The sequence below is a fragment of the Hyperolius riggenbachi genome, chromosome 5 (genome assembly GCF_040937935.1).
Source record: "Hyperolius riggenbachi isolate aHypRig1 chromosome 5, aHypRig1.pri, whole genome shotgun sequence".
Classification (NCBI taxonomy): Eukaryota; Metazoa; Chordata; class Amphibia; order Anura; family Hyperoliidae; genus Hyperolius; species Hyperolius riggenbachi.
The window spans coordinates 256,003,851-256,021,450 of NC_090650.1; the positions used below are offsets into that span (position 1 = coordinate 256,003,851).

Below are 17,600 nucleotides of genomic sequence, written 5' to 3' on the forward strand. Positions count from 1 at the left end.
AACTGCTATGCAAAGAATGGTACAGTAACAAATAGTGCAAAAAAGCCATGGGGCACCTAGAGAAAAATGGATTACCCTGCATCCAATTTGTTTTCAAATGAGGTATAAGTTACCTCATTTTAATTAAAATGAGTTGTAGAATAATTTTTGGTGTGTCTTACAACTTGGACCCATGTCACATTTAAAGGATACCCGAACGGACATGTGACATAATGAGATAGAAACGTGTATGTACAGTGCCAAGCACACAAATAACTGTGCTGTATGCAAATGGCTCACTCAGTCCTGACAGGAAGTGACTACAGTGTGACCCTCACTGATAAGAAATTCCCCTTTTTTACCTCTTTCTTGCTCTCAGAAGCCATTTTAAATAGGAAAGTTTTTTATAGTTGGAATTTCTTATCAGTGACGGTCACGCTGTAGTCACTTCCTGTCAGGACTGAGTCAGCCACTTGCATACCTGATATTTAACTCTTTCAGGCAGAGAAAGAAAAAAAAGGAACACAGCATAGTTATTTGTGTGCTAGGCACTGTACAAACAAGTCTATCTCATGTCACATGTCACTTCAGGTATCCTTTAAAATAGGCAGGGATAAATCCAATCCATCATAGAAAAGTAATTTTTAAGATCATGATTAAACATAGAAATGTTTCAGAAAAACTATGCGAGTCATTAGCTTACAAAACACCCACTTTTGAATAACCCAGATTTTTCCGCTTTCCATAATGGTGACATTTGTGGCCTCTTTCTGGGGTCCTGACTCTTCCGAAACTATGCAAACAAAGTATGGCTCTTAAATACTTTGTGCAAAAAATTGGTCTGTAGAAAGCCACATGCGCACTTCAGAGTTAATGGCCTGCAACATCCCTAGCTAGCTATCAACTGAGACAAATGTGGCATCATTTTTACTGTGATAAGTAGTAGAATAGATTTTAGGGTGTTTTGGGGTTGGGTGTTCTGATGCTTTTGATCCAGTTTCCCACTAAAACAAGTAACATTTCTTTTCATATACAGGATCTTCTCAAAAAATTAGCATATTGTGATAAAGTTAATTATTTTCTGTAATGTACTGATAAACATTAGACTTTCATATATTTTAGATTCAAATACACACACCTGAAGTAGTTCAAGCCTTTTATTGTTTTAATATTGATGATTTTGGCATACAGCTCATGAAAACCCAAATTTCCTATCTCACAAAATTAGCATATTTCATCCGACCAATAAAAGAAAAGTGTTTTTAAAACAAAAAAAAGTCAACCTTCAAATAATTATGTTCAGTTATGCACTCAATACTTGGTCGGGAATCCTTTTTCAGAAATGACTGCTTCAATGCGGCGTGGCATGGAGGCAATCAGCCTGTGGCACTGCTCAGGTGTTATGAAGGCCCAGGATGCTTCGATAGCGTCCTTAAGCTCATCCAGAGTGTTGGGTCTTGCGTCTCTCAACTTTCTCTTCACAATATCCCACAGATTCTCTATGGGGTTCCGGTCAGGAGAGTTGGCCGGCCAATTGAGCACAGTAATACCATGGTCAGTAAACCATTTACCAGTGGTTTTGGCACTGAGAGCAGGTGCCAGGTCGTGCTGAAAAATGAAATCTTCATCTCCATAAAGCTTTTCAGCAGATGGAAGCATGAAGTGCTCCAAAATATCCTGATAGCTAGCTGCATTGACCCCGCCCTTGATAAAGCACAGTGGACCAACACCAGCAGCTGACATGGCACCCCAGACCATCACTCACTGTGGGTACTTGACACTGGACTTCAGGCATTTTTGCATTTCCCTCTCCCCAGTCTTCCTCCAAACTCTGGCACCTTGATTTCCGAATGACATGTAAAAGTTGCTTTCATCCGAAAAAAGTACTTTGGACCACTGAGCAACAGTCCAGTGCTGCTTCTCTGTAGCCCAGGTCAGGTGCTTCTGCCGCTGTTTCTGGTTCAAAAGTGGGTTCATGCTTCCATTTGCTGAAAAGCTTTATGGAGATGAAGATTTCATTTTTCAGCACGACCTGGCACCTGCTCACAGGGCCAAAACCACTGGTAAATGGTTTACTGACCATGGTATTACTGTGCTCAATTGGCCTGCCAACTCTCCTGACCTGAACCCCATAGAGAATCTGTGGGATATTGTGAAGAGAAAGTTGAGAGACGCAAGACCCAACACTCTGGATGAGCTTAAGGCCGCTATCGAAGCATCCTGGGCCTCCATAACACCTGAGCAGTGCCACAGGCTGATTGCCTCCATGCCACGCCGTAGTGAAGAAGTCATTTCTGCAAAAGGATTCCCAACCAAGTATTGAGTGCATAACTGAACATAATTATTTGAAGGTTGACTTTTTTTTTTTGTTTTAAAAACACTTTTCTTTTATTGGTCGGATGAAATATGCTAATTTTTTGAGATAGGAAATTTGGGTTTTCATGAGCTGTATGTCAAAATCATCAATATTAAAACAATAAAAGGCTTGAACTACTTCAGGTGTGTGCATTTGAATCTAAAATATATGAAAGTCTAATGTTTAACCACTTCCCGGCCGCCGTATTGACAATTGGCGGCCGGGAAGTGCACCCCGCAAGGACCGCCGTATTGACAAATGGCGGCGGTCCTTGTAGGGGCATGGGCGGAGCGATCGCGTCATCCGTGACGCGATCCTCCGCCTCCGCCTGGCGCCGCTCACCCGCCGCAACATCCCACCGGCCATACGGAAGCGCCGGCGGGATGTTAACCCGACGATCGCCGCATACAAAGTGTATAATACACTTTGTAATGTTTACAAAGTGTATTATACAGGCTGCCTCCTGCCCTGGTGGTCCCAGTGTCCGAGGGACCACCAGGGCAGGCTGCAGCCACCCTAGTCTGCACCAAGCACACTGATTTACCCCCCCTGCCCCAGATCGCCCACAGCACCCATCAGACCCCCCCCCCTGCCCACCCCCCAGACCCCTGTTTGCACCCAATCACCCCCCTAATCACCCATCAATCACGCCCTGTCACTATCTGTCAACGCTATTTTTTTTTATCCCCCCCCCTGCTCCCTGCCCCCTCCTGATCACCCCCCACCCCTCAGATTCTCCCCAGACCCCCCCCCACCAGACCACCCCCCCCCCTGTTTACTGTATGCATCTATCCCCCTGATCACCTGTCAATCACCCATCAATCACCCCCTGTCACTGCCACCCATCAATCAGCCCCTAACCTGCCCCTTGCGGGCAATCTGATCACCCCCCCACACCAATAGATCGCCCGCAGATCCGACATCAGATCACCTCCCAAATCCATTGTTTACATCTATTCTCTCCTCTAAACACCCACTAATTACCCATCAATCACCCCCTATCACCACCTGTCACTTTTACCTATCAGATCAGACCCTAATCTGCCCCTTGCGGGCACCCAATCACCCGCCCACACGCTCAGATTGCCCTCTGACCCCCCCTTATCAATTCACCAGTGCATTAATTACATCTGTTCTTCCCTGTAATAACCCACTGATCACCTGTCAATCACCTGCCAATCACCTATCACCCATCAATCACCCCCTGTCACCCCCTGTCACTGCCACCCATCAATCAGCCCCTAACCTGCCCCTTGCGGGCAATCTGATCACCCACCCACACCATTAGATAGCCCGCAAACCCGCCGTCAGATTACCTCCCAAATGTATCGTTTACATCTGTTATCTTCTCTAAACACCCACTAATTACCCATCAATCACCCCCTATCACCACCTGTCACTGTTACCTATCAGATCAGACCCTAATCTGCCCCTTGCGGGCACCCAATCACCCGCCCACACGCTCAGATTGCCCTCTGACCCCCCCTTATCAATTCGCCAGTGCATTAATTACATCTGTCCTTCCCTGTAATAACCCACTGATCACCTGTCAATAACCTGCCAATCACCTATCACCCATCAATCACCCCCTGTCACTGCCACCCAACAATCAGCCCCTAACCTGCCCCTTTGCGGGCAATCTGATCACCCACCCACACAAATAGATCGCCCGCAGATCCGACATCAGATCACCACCCAAGCGCAGCGTTTACATCTATTCTCTCCTCTAAACACCCACTAATTACCCATCAATCACCCCCTATCACCACCTGTCACTGTTACCCATCAGATCAGACCCTAATCTGCCCCTTGCGGGCACCCAATCACCCGCCTACACGCTCAGATTGCCCTCAGACCCCCCCTTATCAATTCGCCAGTGCAATATTTACATCTGTTCTTCCCTGTAATAACCCACTGATCACCTGTCAATCACCTGCCAATCACCTATCACCCATCAATCACCCCCTGTCACTGCCACCCATCAATCACCCCCTGTCACTGCCACCCATCAATCACCCGCTGTCACTGCCACCCAACAATCAGCCCCTAACCTGCCCCTTGCGGGCAAACTGATCACCCACCCACACCAATAGATCGCCCGCAGATCCGACATCAGATCACCACCCAAGCGCAGTGTTTCCATCTATTCTCTACCCTAAACACCCACTAATTACCCATCAATCACCCCCTGTCACTGCTACCTATCAGATTAGACCCCTATCTGCCCCTAGGGCACTCAATCACCCGCCCACACCCTCAGAATGCCCTCAGACCCCAGCCCTGATCACCTCGCCAGTGCATTGCTTGCATCTATTCCCCCCTCTAATCACACCTTGAGACACCCATCAATCACCTCCTGTCACCCCCTAGCACACCTACCCATCAGATCAGGCCCCAATTTGCCCCGTGTGGGCTCCTGATCACTCGGCCAAACCCTCAGATCCCCCTCAGACCCCCTTCCGATCACCTCCCCAGTGCATTGATTGCATCTATTTTCCCCTCTAACCACCCCGAGACACCCATCAATCACCTCCTGTCACCCCCCTAGCACTCCTATCCATCAGATCAGGCCCAATACAACCTGTCATCTAAAAGGCCACCCTGCTTATGACCGGTTCCACAAAATTCGCCCCCTCATAGACCACCTGTCATCAAAATTTGCAGATGCTTATACCCCTGAACAGTCATTTTGAGACATTTGGTTTCCAGACTACTCACGGTTTTGGGCCTGTAAAATGCCAGAGCGGTATAGGAACCCCACAAGTGACCCCATTTTAGAAAAAAAAAAGACACCCCAAGGTATTTTGTTAGGTGTATGACGAGTTCATAGAAGATTTTATTTTTTGTCAAAAGTTAGCGGAAATTAATTTTTATTGGTTTTTTTTCCCAAAGTGTCATTTTTCACTAACTTGTGACAAAAAATAAAATCTTCTATGAACTCGCCATACACCTAACAGAATACCTTGGGGTGTCTTCTTTCTAAAATGGGGTCACTTGTGGGGTTCCTATACTGCCCTGGCATTTTAGGGTCCCTAAACCGCGAGGAGTAGTCTAGAAAACAAATGCTTCAAAATGATCTGTGAATAGGACGTTGGGCCCCTTAGCGCACCTAGGCTGCAAAAAAGTGTCACACATGTGGTACCGCCGTACTCAGGAAAAGTAGTATAATGTGTTTTGGGGTGTATTTTTACACATACCCATGCTGGGTGGGAGAAATTTCTATGTAAATGGACAATTGTGTGTAAAAAAATCAAACAATTGTCATTTACAGAGATATTTCTCCCACTTAGCATGGGTATGTGTAAAAATACACCCCAAAACGCATTATACTACTTCTCCTGAGTACGGCGGTACCACATGTGTGGCACTTTTTTACACCCTAAGTACGCTAAGGGGCCCAAAGTCCAATGAGTACCTTTAGGATTTCACAGGTCATTTTGCGACATTTGGTTTCAAGACTACTCCTCACGGTTTAGGGCCCCTAAAATGCCAGGGCAGTATAGGAACCCCACAAATGACCCCATTCTAGAAAGAAGACACCCAAAGGTATTCCGTACGGAGTATGGGGAGTTCATAGAAGATTTTATTTTTTGTCACAAGTTAGCGGAAAATGACACTTTGTGAAAAAAAACTATTAAAATCAATGTCCGCTAACTTGTGACAAAAAAATAAAAACTTCTATGAACTCACCATACTCCTAACGGAATACCTTGGGGTGTCTTCTTTCTAAAATGGGGTCATTAGTGGGGTTCCTATACTGCCCTGGCATTTTAGGGGCCCTAAACCGCGAGGAGTAGTCTTGAAACAAAAATGACCTGTGAAATCCTAAAGTTACTCATTGGACTTTGGGCCCCTTAGTGCAGTTAGGGTGCAAAAAAGTGCCACACATGTGGTATCGCCGTACTCGGGAGAAGTAGTATAATGTGTTTTGGGGTGTATTTTTACACATACCCATGCTGGGTGGGAGAAATACCTCTGTAAATGACAATCTTTTGATTTTTTTTTACACACAATTGTCCATTTACAGAGGTATTTCTCCCACCCAGCATGGGTATGTGTAAAAATACACCCCAAAACACATTGTACTACTTCTCCCGAGTATGGCGATACCACATGTGTGACACTTTTTTGCACCCTAACTGCGCTAAAGGGCCCAAAGTCCAATGAGTACCTTCAGGATTTCACAGGTCATTTTGAGAAATTTCGTTTCAAGACTACTCCTCACGGTTTAGGGCCCCTAAAATGCCAGGGCAGTATAGGAACCCCACAAATGACCCCATTTTAGAAAGAAGACACCCCAAGGTATTCCGTTAGTAGTATGGCGAGTTCATAGAAGATTTTATTTTTTGTCACAAGTTAGCGGAAATTGATTTTAATTGTGTTTTTTCACAAAGTGTCTTTTTCCGCTAACTTTTGACAAAAAATAAAATCTTCTGGATACAGTAAACTCAGTTTTCAAGTCCCAGCAAATGTGTCTGTATAAATATACAATGTATGACCAATTCTGATATAGAAAACTTCTGATAATAAACTACAGTGGAATGCGAAAGTATGGGCAACCTTGTTAATTTTCATGATTTTCTTGTACAAATCCTTGGTTGTTACGATAAAAAAATGTCAGATAAATATATCATATAGGAGACACACACAGTGATATTTGAGAAGTGAAATGCATTTTATTGGATTTAACAGAAAGTGTGCAATAATGGTTTAACCTCCCTGGTAGTATGATATGTGCGGCTGCGCGGCCGCGAGAGGTTTTTTTTCAAATTTTTTCTTTTTTAGCATGTAGCTAGCCTAGCTACATGCTTCCACCCTCCCTGCGGCGTCCCCCCGTAGTCTCCGATCACCGCCGGCGCCGCTTGCCCATAAGGAAATCCCGTTCTGAACGGGATTTCCTTGAGGGCTTCCCCCGTCGCCATGGCGACGAACGGAGTGACGTCATCGACGTCACAGGGAATCCCAATTCACCCCATAGCACTGCCTGGCGCAGTTGGCCAGGCAACGGCACATCGGCGGCGATCAGGCCAAACACGCAGCTGCGTGTTTGAAAAAAAAAAATGTAAATCGGCCCAGCAGGGCCTGAGCGGCACCCTCCGGCGGCTTACCCACTGTCACACACGGGGTTACCGCCAAAGAGGTTAAACAAAATTAGGCAGGTGCATACATTTGGGCACCACAAAAAAAATGAAAAGAAATCAATATTTAGTAGATCCTCCTTTTACAGAAATTAGTCTCTAAACGCTTCCTGTAGGTTCCAATGAAAGTCTCGATACTGGTTGAAGGTATTTTGGACCATTCCTCTTTACAAAACATCTCTAGTTCATTCAGGTTTGATGGATTCCGAGCATGGACAGTTCTCTTTAACCTCCCTGGCGGTCAATTGATTTGTGGCTGCGCGACCGCGGGAGGTTTTTTTAGCCTGATTTTTTTTTTATCACCTAGCACTAGCTACATGATTCCCCCCTCCCAGCAGCGTCCCTCCCACCCCTTCGATCGCCTCCGGCGATCAAGCCCATCCGGAAATCCCGTTCTAAACGGGATTCCCTTCAGGGATTCCTCCGTTGCCATGGCGACGAGCGGAGTGACGTCATTGAAGTCGTGACGTCACAGGAAGTCCCGATCCACCCCATAGTGCAGCCTGGCGACGATTGGCCAGGCTGCGCAAGGGGTATGCGGGGGGGGGGGGGGGGGGCCCTGTATCGTGGCAGGTAGCTGCGTGTTTGAAAAAAAAAATTATGCAAATCAGCCCAGCAGGGCCTGAGCAATCCTCCACGGCGGCTTACCCCGAGCCCAGCTCGGGATTACCGCCATGGAGGCTAACGCACACCACAGATTTTCAATTGTAGTCAGGTCTGGGGATGGAGATGACCATTCCAGAACATAGTCCTTGTTCCTCTGCATGAATGCCTTATTGGATTTTGAGCAGTGTTTAGGGTCGTTGTCTTGTTGAAAGATCCAGCCCTGGCGCAGCTTCAGCTTTGTCACTTATTCTTGGACATTGGTCTCCGATACTGAGTAGAATCCATGCGTCCCTCAACTTTGACAAAATTCCCAGTCCCTGCACTGCCCACAAACCCCTACAGCATGATGGAACACCACCATATTTCACTGTAGGTAGCAGGTGTTTTTCTTGGATTGCTGAGTTTTTCCTCCATGCATAACGCCCCTTGTTATGCCCAAATAACTCAATTTTAGTTTCATCAGTCCACAGCACCTTATTCCAAAATGAGGCTGGCTTGTCCAAATGTGCTTAAGCATACCTTAAGCGGCTCTGTTTGTGCTGTGGGCGGAGAAAAGGCTTCCTCTGCATCTCTCACATACAGCATCTCCTTGTGTAAAGTGCGCCGAATGGTTGAACGATGCACAGTGACTCCATCTGCAGCAAGACGATGTAAGTCTTTGGTGCTGGTCTGTGGGTTGATGCTGACTGTTCTCACCATTCGTCGCTTTTGTCTATCAGAGATTTTTCTTTGTCTGCCACTTTGAGCCTTAACTTGAACTGAGCCTGTGGTCTTTCATTTCCTCAATATGTTCCTAACTTTGGAAACAGACAGCTGAAATCTCTGAGACAGCTTTCTGTATCCTTCCCCTAAACCATGATGGTGAACAATCTTCAGGTCATTTTAGAGTTGAGACCCCCATGTTGCTACTCTTCATAGAAAATTACAAGAGGAGGGAAACTTACAACTGACCCCCTTAAATACTCTCTCATAATTGAATTGACCTGTGTATGTAGGTCAGGGGTCACTGAGCTTACCAAGCCAATTTGAGCTCCAATAATTAGTTTTAAATGTTTTGGAATCAATAAAATGACAACATTGCCCACATTTATGCACCTGCCTAATTTTATTTAAACAATTATTGCGCATGGTCTATAAATCCAATAAACTTTATTTCACTTCTCAAATATCACTGTGTGTGTCTTCTCTATATGATATATTTAAGCAACATTTTTTATCATAACAGCCAACGAGGTATACAGGAAAATCATGACAATTAACAAGGCTGCCCAAACTTTTGCATCCCACTATGTGTGCCCCAACATCTTGTATACAGGAACAAAGTCTGAAGATGGCTCATTAGTCAAAGGTTCACTGTTTTTCTTTTCAGTTAGCCAATAAATAGTATTTTGTTTAAAACTTCAAAACTTCCTGCTGACTGATTTTAAGATGTCTTAACTTGTCCTAAGTGCTAACACCTGAGCTTATGCTAGGTACACTCAATGCAATTTTCTGACAGATTTACTGGCAGATCGACTATTTCCAACATGATTTTTCATAGAAGTGAAGGTAAAATCAATTGAAAAATAGCGGAAATCAGATCAGACATGCTGGAAATAATCTGACAGTACACTACATCTATGCCAGCGTGTGTAGTTTGGGATCCTTCTACTTAACGGTTATGTGGTTTGGATGGGCTTCTCTCCATTGCACTGCACTTTCACCTACTTGTGACCGACTGCAGCCAGTAGCACAGAGGACAAAGAAGCAGCGCATGCTCTGTCCACTCACGCTCCTTGTAATTTGGCACCCCTGTACGGATGTGCACAGCAGCCGAGGCTGGGAGTGTTATGGGTATGAGTACTTGACAAGTGCTGCTCATACATGAGTGTCATTTCTTAAAGAGAAACTCCAACCAAGAATTGAACTTTTTCCCAATCAGTAGCTGATACCCCATTTTACATGAGAAAGACAATGATTTTCACAAACAGACCATCAGGGGGCGCTGTGTGACTGATTTTGTGCTGAAACCCCTCCCACAAGAGGCTCTGAATACCGCGGTACTGCTGGCAAACTGCCACAATGTAACAATGTTCAGAGACAGGAAATAGCTGTTATTAGCTGTCTAACAGACAGAGCAGCTAGAAACAGCTAAATAACCTGCCCACAGTAACAATGTCACCATGTAATAAATGTCAGAATGTGAATCTGGGAGAGGAAAGATTTTACAATGAGCAAACACTGACTAAATCATTTATACATAATTATGGTAAAAAATGAAGCACTTTTTTTACTACATTATTTTCACTGGAGTTCCTCTTTAAGTAAGCAAGCCCAGAACACTGCTGTGCATCCAGGAGTGCAAAATTACATGGAGTGGACAGAGAAAGTACTGTTTCCTTGTTGAACAGTGGGCAATGCAGCAACAAAACAGAGGGGAGCCCATTGAAACCAGTGATCACTAGTCAGAGTTGGACAGAATGAGGGGGGGGGGGGGAGGCAGTTGGTAACAGTCGGCCTACGGCACTGGAAGGTACAAATTCGGCCCTGGCTGGCCCTTGTGGCTCAAACCACTGATTTTCAACAATATAGGTAGGGTGAAGCATGTCATTTATAACAATAGCTAGAAAAGGAACACTAATTATAAAATAAATGCAGCAAATTAGTTTCACAATTTATTAATCACTTAATTTAATGACCGCTATATTGCACATATAATCTAACATCTAAAAACAATCACATATGGCTCTTGCCTAATCCACTTTTGAGCATATAATTACACTTTACATAGCAGACAGCCCAGGTTAGCTAAAAGGAAGAACTTAATTTTAAATAGTGCACTGTCAACTTCCTATAAAGAAAGAAAAAAAAAAGTCAGTGACTCCTTTAAGTAAAAGGCCAGCCCATTTCCATTAAGCAGCAATTGGACATGAAAAATCTTTTATTGTGATTTGTAAGTTCGTAAACGTCCATGTCAGGTAATCCATTAGTGTAAAAAATAAATAAACTATTGCATGCCTCCTGTGCCACAATGAAAACAAGGAGCATAATTCCAACTCATGTGCCCCTATTAAAGGGATTTTCCCATGGATCTCTGGACAGGCTGTGTGAAATCAATCCACTTTTCTTGTGCACTGTAGGTTGGAATCCTAGGCTTTCTAAAAGTAAGATCCGCTTACTCTCTGCTCTGATTCACACATGCTCAGAAACACCATATAGGAGTGTATTTTATCCTGCCTACCAACAAGTTTCACCGATGTATAATAAGGGTGTAGTTCATGATCAAGCCCAACCCCATTTATACACAATTTACTTCCATTTAAAAGGACCGCTAAATTAAAGATATTTTTTACAGCATTATATTCATATTCCATTATTTCCACAAATAGCAAAAACATCATTGCACAGTCCTGGAAAGGAAAAAAATTCAGGTCATGAAATGTATGTGTCATGCACGTGTGTCTGGCAAACCAGGTGATTTTGGTACCAGCACTGTGTGCCCAATTTGAGCGCCCAGAGGTTCAGACAGGCACCACACAAATGGGGTGTTGAGCAATTCATCCAGCAGCAATACCCGGTGCCTGAATTAAGTGCCCACCCAACTCGGAGGGGAACAGTAATGAGTGCAGGCCCGGAGTTTGTGCAGGAGCAGGGAGAGCCGATTTTCAGCAGGTCTGACAAGTTCTTTGACTACAGAAATAGTTGACTTACTAGATTTGAAGGACATTGTAAATGGGAAGGGGAACTAAGGTGCATACATTGATCGGGTCACTCTAAAGCGGTATTGAACTCTGACATAATATTTAATAAAAAGGTGTTTTTCTATGTTTTATACCCCAGTGTTATCAAATTTGCTTTTGTGCACAAGTATTCCTTTAGAAATTACAAGTTCTCAAAGTACAGTTTATTTGCTCTGAAAGCTGCCATTGCATTTTATTCATAGCTACAGTATTTATTGTAATGTACTCAGTGAATTTTTCTGAGCTGTGCCTGATCTGGACACATTAGGAGTTTCACCACTGCCAGGGAATGATTACATTCCTCTCTTGCTACAATTAAGTAAACACAAGATAAAGTTATTCCCTATGCGGATCTCATTGCAGGGAGCTTTCTATTTAAAAATAAGCCCTGTGTTTAACTGTATGAATGCTGTTCTGCTAAAAAAAAAAAATAAAGAAAATGTGGTAGTATATTATATGCTGTAAAATCTTTTAGAGCAAATAATTGAAATCGCTGAATTTCATATCACTTTAAGCAAATTCACAAATGAGTACCAGATACATACAGGTGAAAAACGAAAAATTAGAATAGCTTGCAAAAGTCCATTTATTTCAGTAATTTAACTTAAAGTTGAAACTAAGAAATAGGAACCCTTTGCAGGTGTTGTGAATTAATTAGCTGAGTAGAGTCTGACACTGAGCATAGAATATTGACCATTTTCACAATATTCTAATGGTCCGAAAGTTTGGAGTTCTCATAAGCTGTAAGCCATAATTATCAAAATTATAACAAAAAGGATTGAAATATCTTGTTTTGCATGTAATGAGTATGTCATATGTTTCACGTTTTAAGCTGAACTACTAAAATAAATGGACTTTTGCACAATATTCTAATTTTCGAGTTTCATCTGTAACTGCACTCACTTCCACTCAACCCCTGTTGTGCAACACTGGGTGCAATTTTTATTCAAAGTACTCAATTTACACTTGTACTTTTTCTAATACTTTTGCAATCAGGGCAAGTCTGCCTATATATCTTGTGCGTATGGAATTGCACACAATGTGAAATGTTCTACCTTAATGGAATCACTAAATGCATTGTAATTCATAACTATGTATGCTGTGCTAAGAAGCAAATGAAAATGTTGACAACAGATCATGGAAGGAAACCAGGTCCCTAATTTTCGATCTTTTGTTCCAATCCTGGCAGTTACAAATACAGAAATATCAGAGGTGTTTCGGCCAGCATACGTTGTCAAGCTGTGCTACAGGTTTCCCAAACCATTCTTTAAGTCTCACCATCAGTGCATGTTTTAGAGATGTCAATGAAATTCCAGCTTGTGTGCAATTTTTTTATACAAATGGTATGCAACTTGGAATTGGGCCAATCCATTCAAAAGGAAGATGACTTGTGATCGTTTTCCCAATTCTACCCTTCCTCCTACTGACTGAGGGACCATATCTTATGCAATATACCCAGTTCTTAAAATGATCCAGAATTTCCTGATCAGAAATCGATCAAGGGATGGCAATTGTTTTACTATCTTGCACTACTACTATTTTGGCCCTGCATTTGCAAAATAAAAATAACTTGACTTTCAGTGGAACTAGCACTTCTTCACGGTCTTCCCTCCAGTGAACGCCTCTTATGTGTCAAGCAGGTGAACATCTGGATTCTTCCCCTCATCAAATTGTGAATTATGCCTAAACTTCCCAAGAATACATTTTTTTTTACAAAGATGAACATTTAGAATATTACCTTTAAAGAAGAACTTCAGCCTAAACAAACATACTGTCATTAAGTTACATTAGTTATGTTAATTAAAATAGATAGGTAATATAATCTCTTACCCACCCTGTTTTAAAAGAACAGGCAAAGGTTTGTGATTTCATGAGGGCAGCCATGTTTTTGGTTGAAATGAGGTGACAAGGAGCATGAGACAGTTCCAACTGTCCTGTGTCCTGATCATCCCTCCCAATTGCTAGGCAATGAGTACATCAGAAATCCCATCATGCTTTGCATAGTATCAGGGGAAAAATGTCAGGGCAGAGGCGGAGCTTAGATTCTGTGCAGCCAGAAATGAGGCTTGGATAAGAAAAACAAAGTTCTGATGCTGTGAAACTGTTAAACAACAAGCCTTTTCAGTGCTGCTGAGTAGATTTTTAGTCTGGAGGTTTTCTTTAAGCAGAGGCGCTCCTAGAGACCAGCTGACCAGCTAATTGCCTAGAGCGCCAGATTTATTGCAGGCGCTTTGAGGGAAGAAAAAGTTTATTTTTCCTGTCCTTAGAGACTGAAAAATTAGGGAACGGAGATAAAAAGTTCTAACGAAAGTCTTTGCTGCTCAGCCTCAAATAAGGAATCTACAAACCTTTTGTCTACAACACTTTGTATGGCATTCCCTAATGTTAGTGTTATCTCCAGATCTAGAGTGTCTGTGTGACTGCTGGAGGCTCCCGCCCCTCCCTGTGCCAAAGAGGAAAAGAAAACACAGCAGAAGAGCATGTCTGTTGGAGCCTTGGAGGTGGTAATAACAAGGCATGCAAGATATGCCAGGAGTGCAGAGCTCCAGCTAGAGAAAATCAATCCCCAGACAGTTACGTTACTGGGCACTGACTTTGCAGCACTAGGGACATTTGTATTTCCTCACCAGACCCTATCACCTGAATGTGATGGCTTCCAGACTGATAAGGTACCGTGTGAATAGCAGGACTACTAGCTAAATGAAAAGCTTTAGTCACTGATTGAGCACACAAAAGGTTAAATTCTGGCTGCAGCTCAGGGGGGGGGGGGGGGGGGAAGCACAGCGGGACAGCAGGTCATCAGGATGTGAATAGAGTGACTTGCTGTATAAGATGCTGATCAGGCTGCCTATTCTTTGACCAAATCATAGACTGCAGTGCACACTGGGGAACTACAGGTACCAGCATGTCCTACTGTGATTATTTATGTGTCATGTATGGAATTATAGTTCATCTTCACAAAGAAATGCTGGTAATTGTAGATCTCCCAGTGGTTTATAAGGTTCTTACAAAGGTACAATAATGGATAATTGTTCATATACAAGTGATAATTACGTTTTTTTTTTATAGCACTGACATCTCCTGCAGCACTTTACAGAGTACATAGTCATGTCACTGACTGTCCTCAGAGGAGCTCACAGTGTAATCCTACCATAGTCATAGTTAATGTCCTACCATATTATTATTATGTATTTATATAGCACTGACTTCTTCTGCAGCACATTACAGAGTACACAGTCCTGCCCCTGACTGTCCTCAGGGGATCTCACAATCTAATCCTACCATAGTCATAGTCTAATGTCCTACCATATTATTATTATTATACTGTATATTTATATGGCACTGATATCTTCTGCAGCACATCAGAGAGTACATAGTCATGCCACTGACTGTCCTCAGAGGAGCTCACACTCTAATCCTACCATAGTCATAGTGTAATGCCCTACCATATTATTATTATTATTATTATGTATTTATATAGCACTGACATATTCTGCAGCACTTTAGAGTACATAGTCATGTCACAGACTGTCCTCAGAAGAGCTCACACTCTAATCCTACCATAGTCATAGTCTAATGTCCTACTATATTATTATGTATTTATATAGCACTGACATCTTCCATAGCACATTACAGAGTACATAGCCATGTCACTGACTGTCCTCAGAGGAGCCAACACTCTAATCCTGCCATAGTCATAGTCTAATGTCCTACTATATTATTATTATTAATTTATATAGCAGTGACATCTTCTGCAGCACATTACACAGTACATAGTCATGTCACTGACTGTCCTCAGAGGAGCTCACAATCTAATCCCACCATAGTTAAAGTCTAATATTCTCAATATAGGATTGTTTTGGGGGAAACCAGTTGACTTGTTAGTGTGTTTTAGGGATGTTGGGGAATATGAAGTGCCTAAATGAATTCCTGGGGAAGATAGTAACTCCATGCAGATTTTGCCCTAACCAATGTTCAAACCTAGGACTCAGCCCGTGGGGTCTGTGGCATGCAGAGCAGGGCGGCAGCTGAATTACGATTATTTTCCAGTGAAACGCAGCCGCATCACGATTATTTTCATAGGGAGGCACCACGAGGGGAAGGATGGGGGAGCGTGTCGGGGCACCATGGGGGGGGGGGGGGGGGGGCACCACAGGTTTTCTCGCCTGGAGTGCCAAGATGGCTAGAAGCGCCCCTGTCTTTAAGTAACTATAAACAAACAATTGAATGAACTAAAACACTTGAGTATGATAGATATATTTTTATTTGAACCACCCTTCCTATATGAAAAAAAAAAAATCACAATATCTGTCCACATATATAGTAGGGGGAATGTAGAAACAATTTGAACAGGGGCTGCATCTACACAGAAACAAAGCTAGCTAGAGGAATAAAGGTTTCATTTCAGTAACCCCCAATTTTTGTGATGAATAGAAAAGGTATTCTTGATGCCCAGTTCAACTTTGTAGATAAGACCATCTCTCTCAGTATTAGCACCACCATACCTTCTGAAAGATCCAAATCCGGCACACAGCCGATCTTTTTCAAGGATACCCATTAAAGTTAACATTATCAAGACTGGGAATGTGGCTTTGTCACCTTCAGTATCATCTCTTAGTGCAAATTTCTGACCAGCATGTTTTGCATAAATGATTAGCGCCCATCACAGTACTAATACGGAGACAAGTCCCTCATGATGATGATGGCATCTCATAGGTTTGTCTGCACATCACTCATTACACTGCCTAGCTTACATGGGTGTGTTTTTGAAGAATGTTCTCACACATCTGGTAAGATGTAAGATTTGAATACGATAGCTTCTTTTGAAACACAGATTACCTTCATAAGTATGTTATTATGCTAACACTGTGTTCAATGTTTAGTTTTTATTCATGGAATTCCAAATGTTACCTGAGACTACTACTGCCGCACCGAGAGCAACAGATCAGATTGGTCTTGAAAATGAGTAATAATAATGCCATCACTCATCACTGGGCTACCTGAGATATTTCCCCTCAACAAGTTTTCTTTTTTGTCTTTGATTAGGAGGGTGGTTGGGAAGTGGTTCAAATTGGGAACTGTACAAGTAAATGGCATCTTGAGGTAGAAAATGTTAAAATATACATTAAAAAAGCACAGTAAAAGCCATAATACAGTGCTCACTGATAACAAAACCTTCAGGGACACCCGCGTTAAAGATATACACGTAATAAAGTGCCAGGATGCCAAGAATACACAACAGTAGTGGAATTGACCCTCCTCCCACGCCTAGACTTGATTATAAGACTAGACTTGAATCAAGACATTGCATTTCAGCAATAGCTTACTCATCTTTGCTGGATGTACACATTTGTGTTAAGACTTGTTAACTTACGTCTAACCTCGTCTTTCTCAACCAGTGTCAATCACCAATGTGGTGCCTGTTTATATACGTTTGATTGGTGACTTAGTACTTTAGACAGTAGGTACACATGCTATGGCATACATTTATGTCTCTGTTGTATAATTGCTGTAAGCCATGGAAGATAGAGAGGTTAAATGACTGCTCCATTGTCGGCTGGAATTTGCAGCGCTTGCCTCCTCCTCCCGCTGCTTATTTTTGGCAACCAATTGCTTGGCTTCCTCTTCATCCAGGAAAGGACTCTCCCCATAGGACTCCTTCAACCACTGTCGATGCTAGGAAGATACAGCGAATGAAAACATGAGCCTCTGAAATACTAGCCGCATGAGGACATACAATGATACAACTGTTTATAAATGCTTCAGAATCTATATTTCGATAAAATGGCCAGTCGGATTATT

At 42.9% G+C, this 17,600-nt stretch overlaps 1 protein-coding gene across 3 annotated transcripts in view; it reads right to left on the reverse strand.

Annotated features, from left to right (window-relative positions):
• Positions 1 to 16,047: 16,047 nt before the first annotated feature.
• DUSP22 (dual specificity phosphatase 22) overlaps positions 16,048 to 17,600 on the reverse strand; it is a 99,187-nt gene continuing 97,634 nt past the window's right edge. For all 3 annotated transcript variants that reach the window (XM_068234609.1, XM_068234606.1, XM_068234605.1), the window contains one exon: positions 16,048 to 17,474. In XM_068234609.1, the coding sequence (XP_068090710.1) occupies positions 17,286 to 17,474 (189 nt within the window). In that variant the 3' untranslated portion in view covers positions 16,048 to 17,285. The remainder of the gene's footprint in view (positions 17,475 to 17,600) is intronic.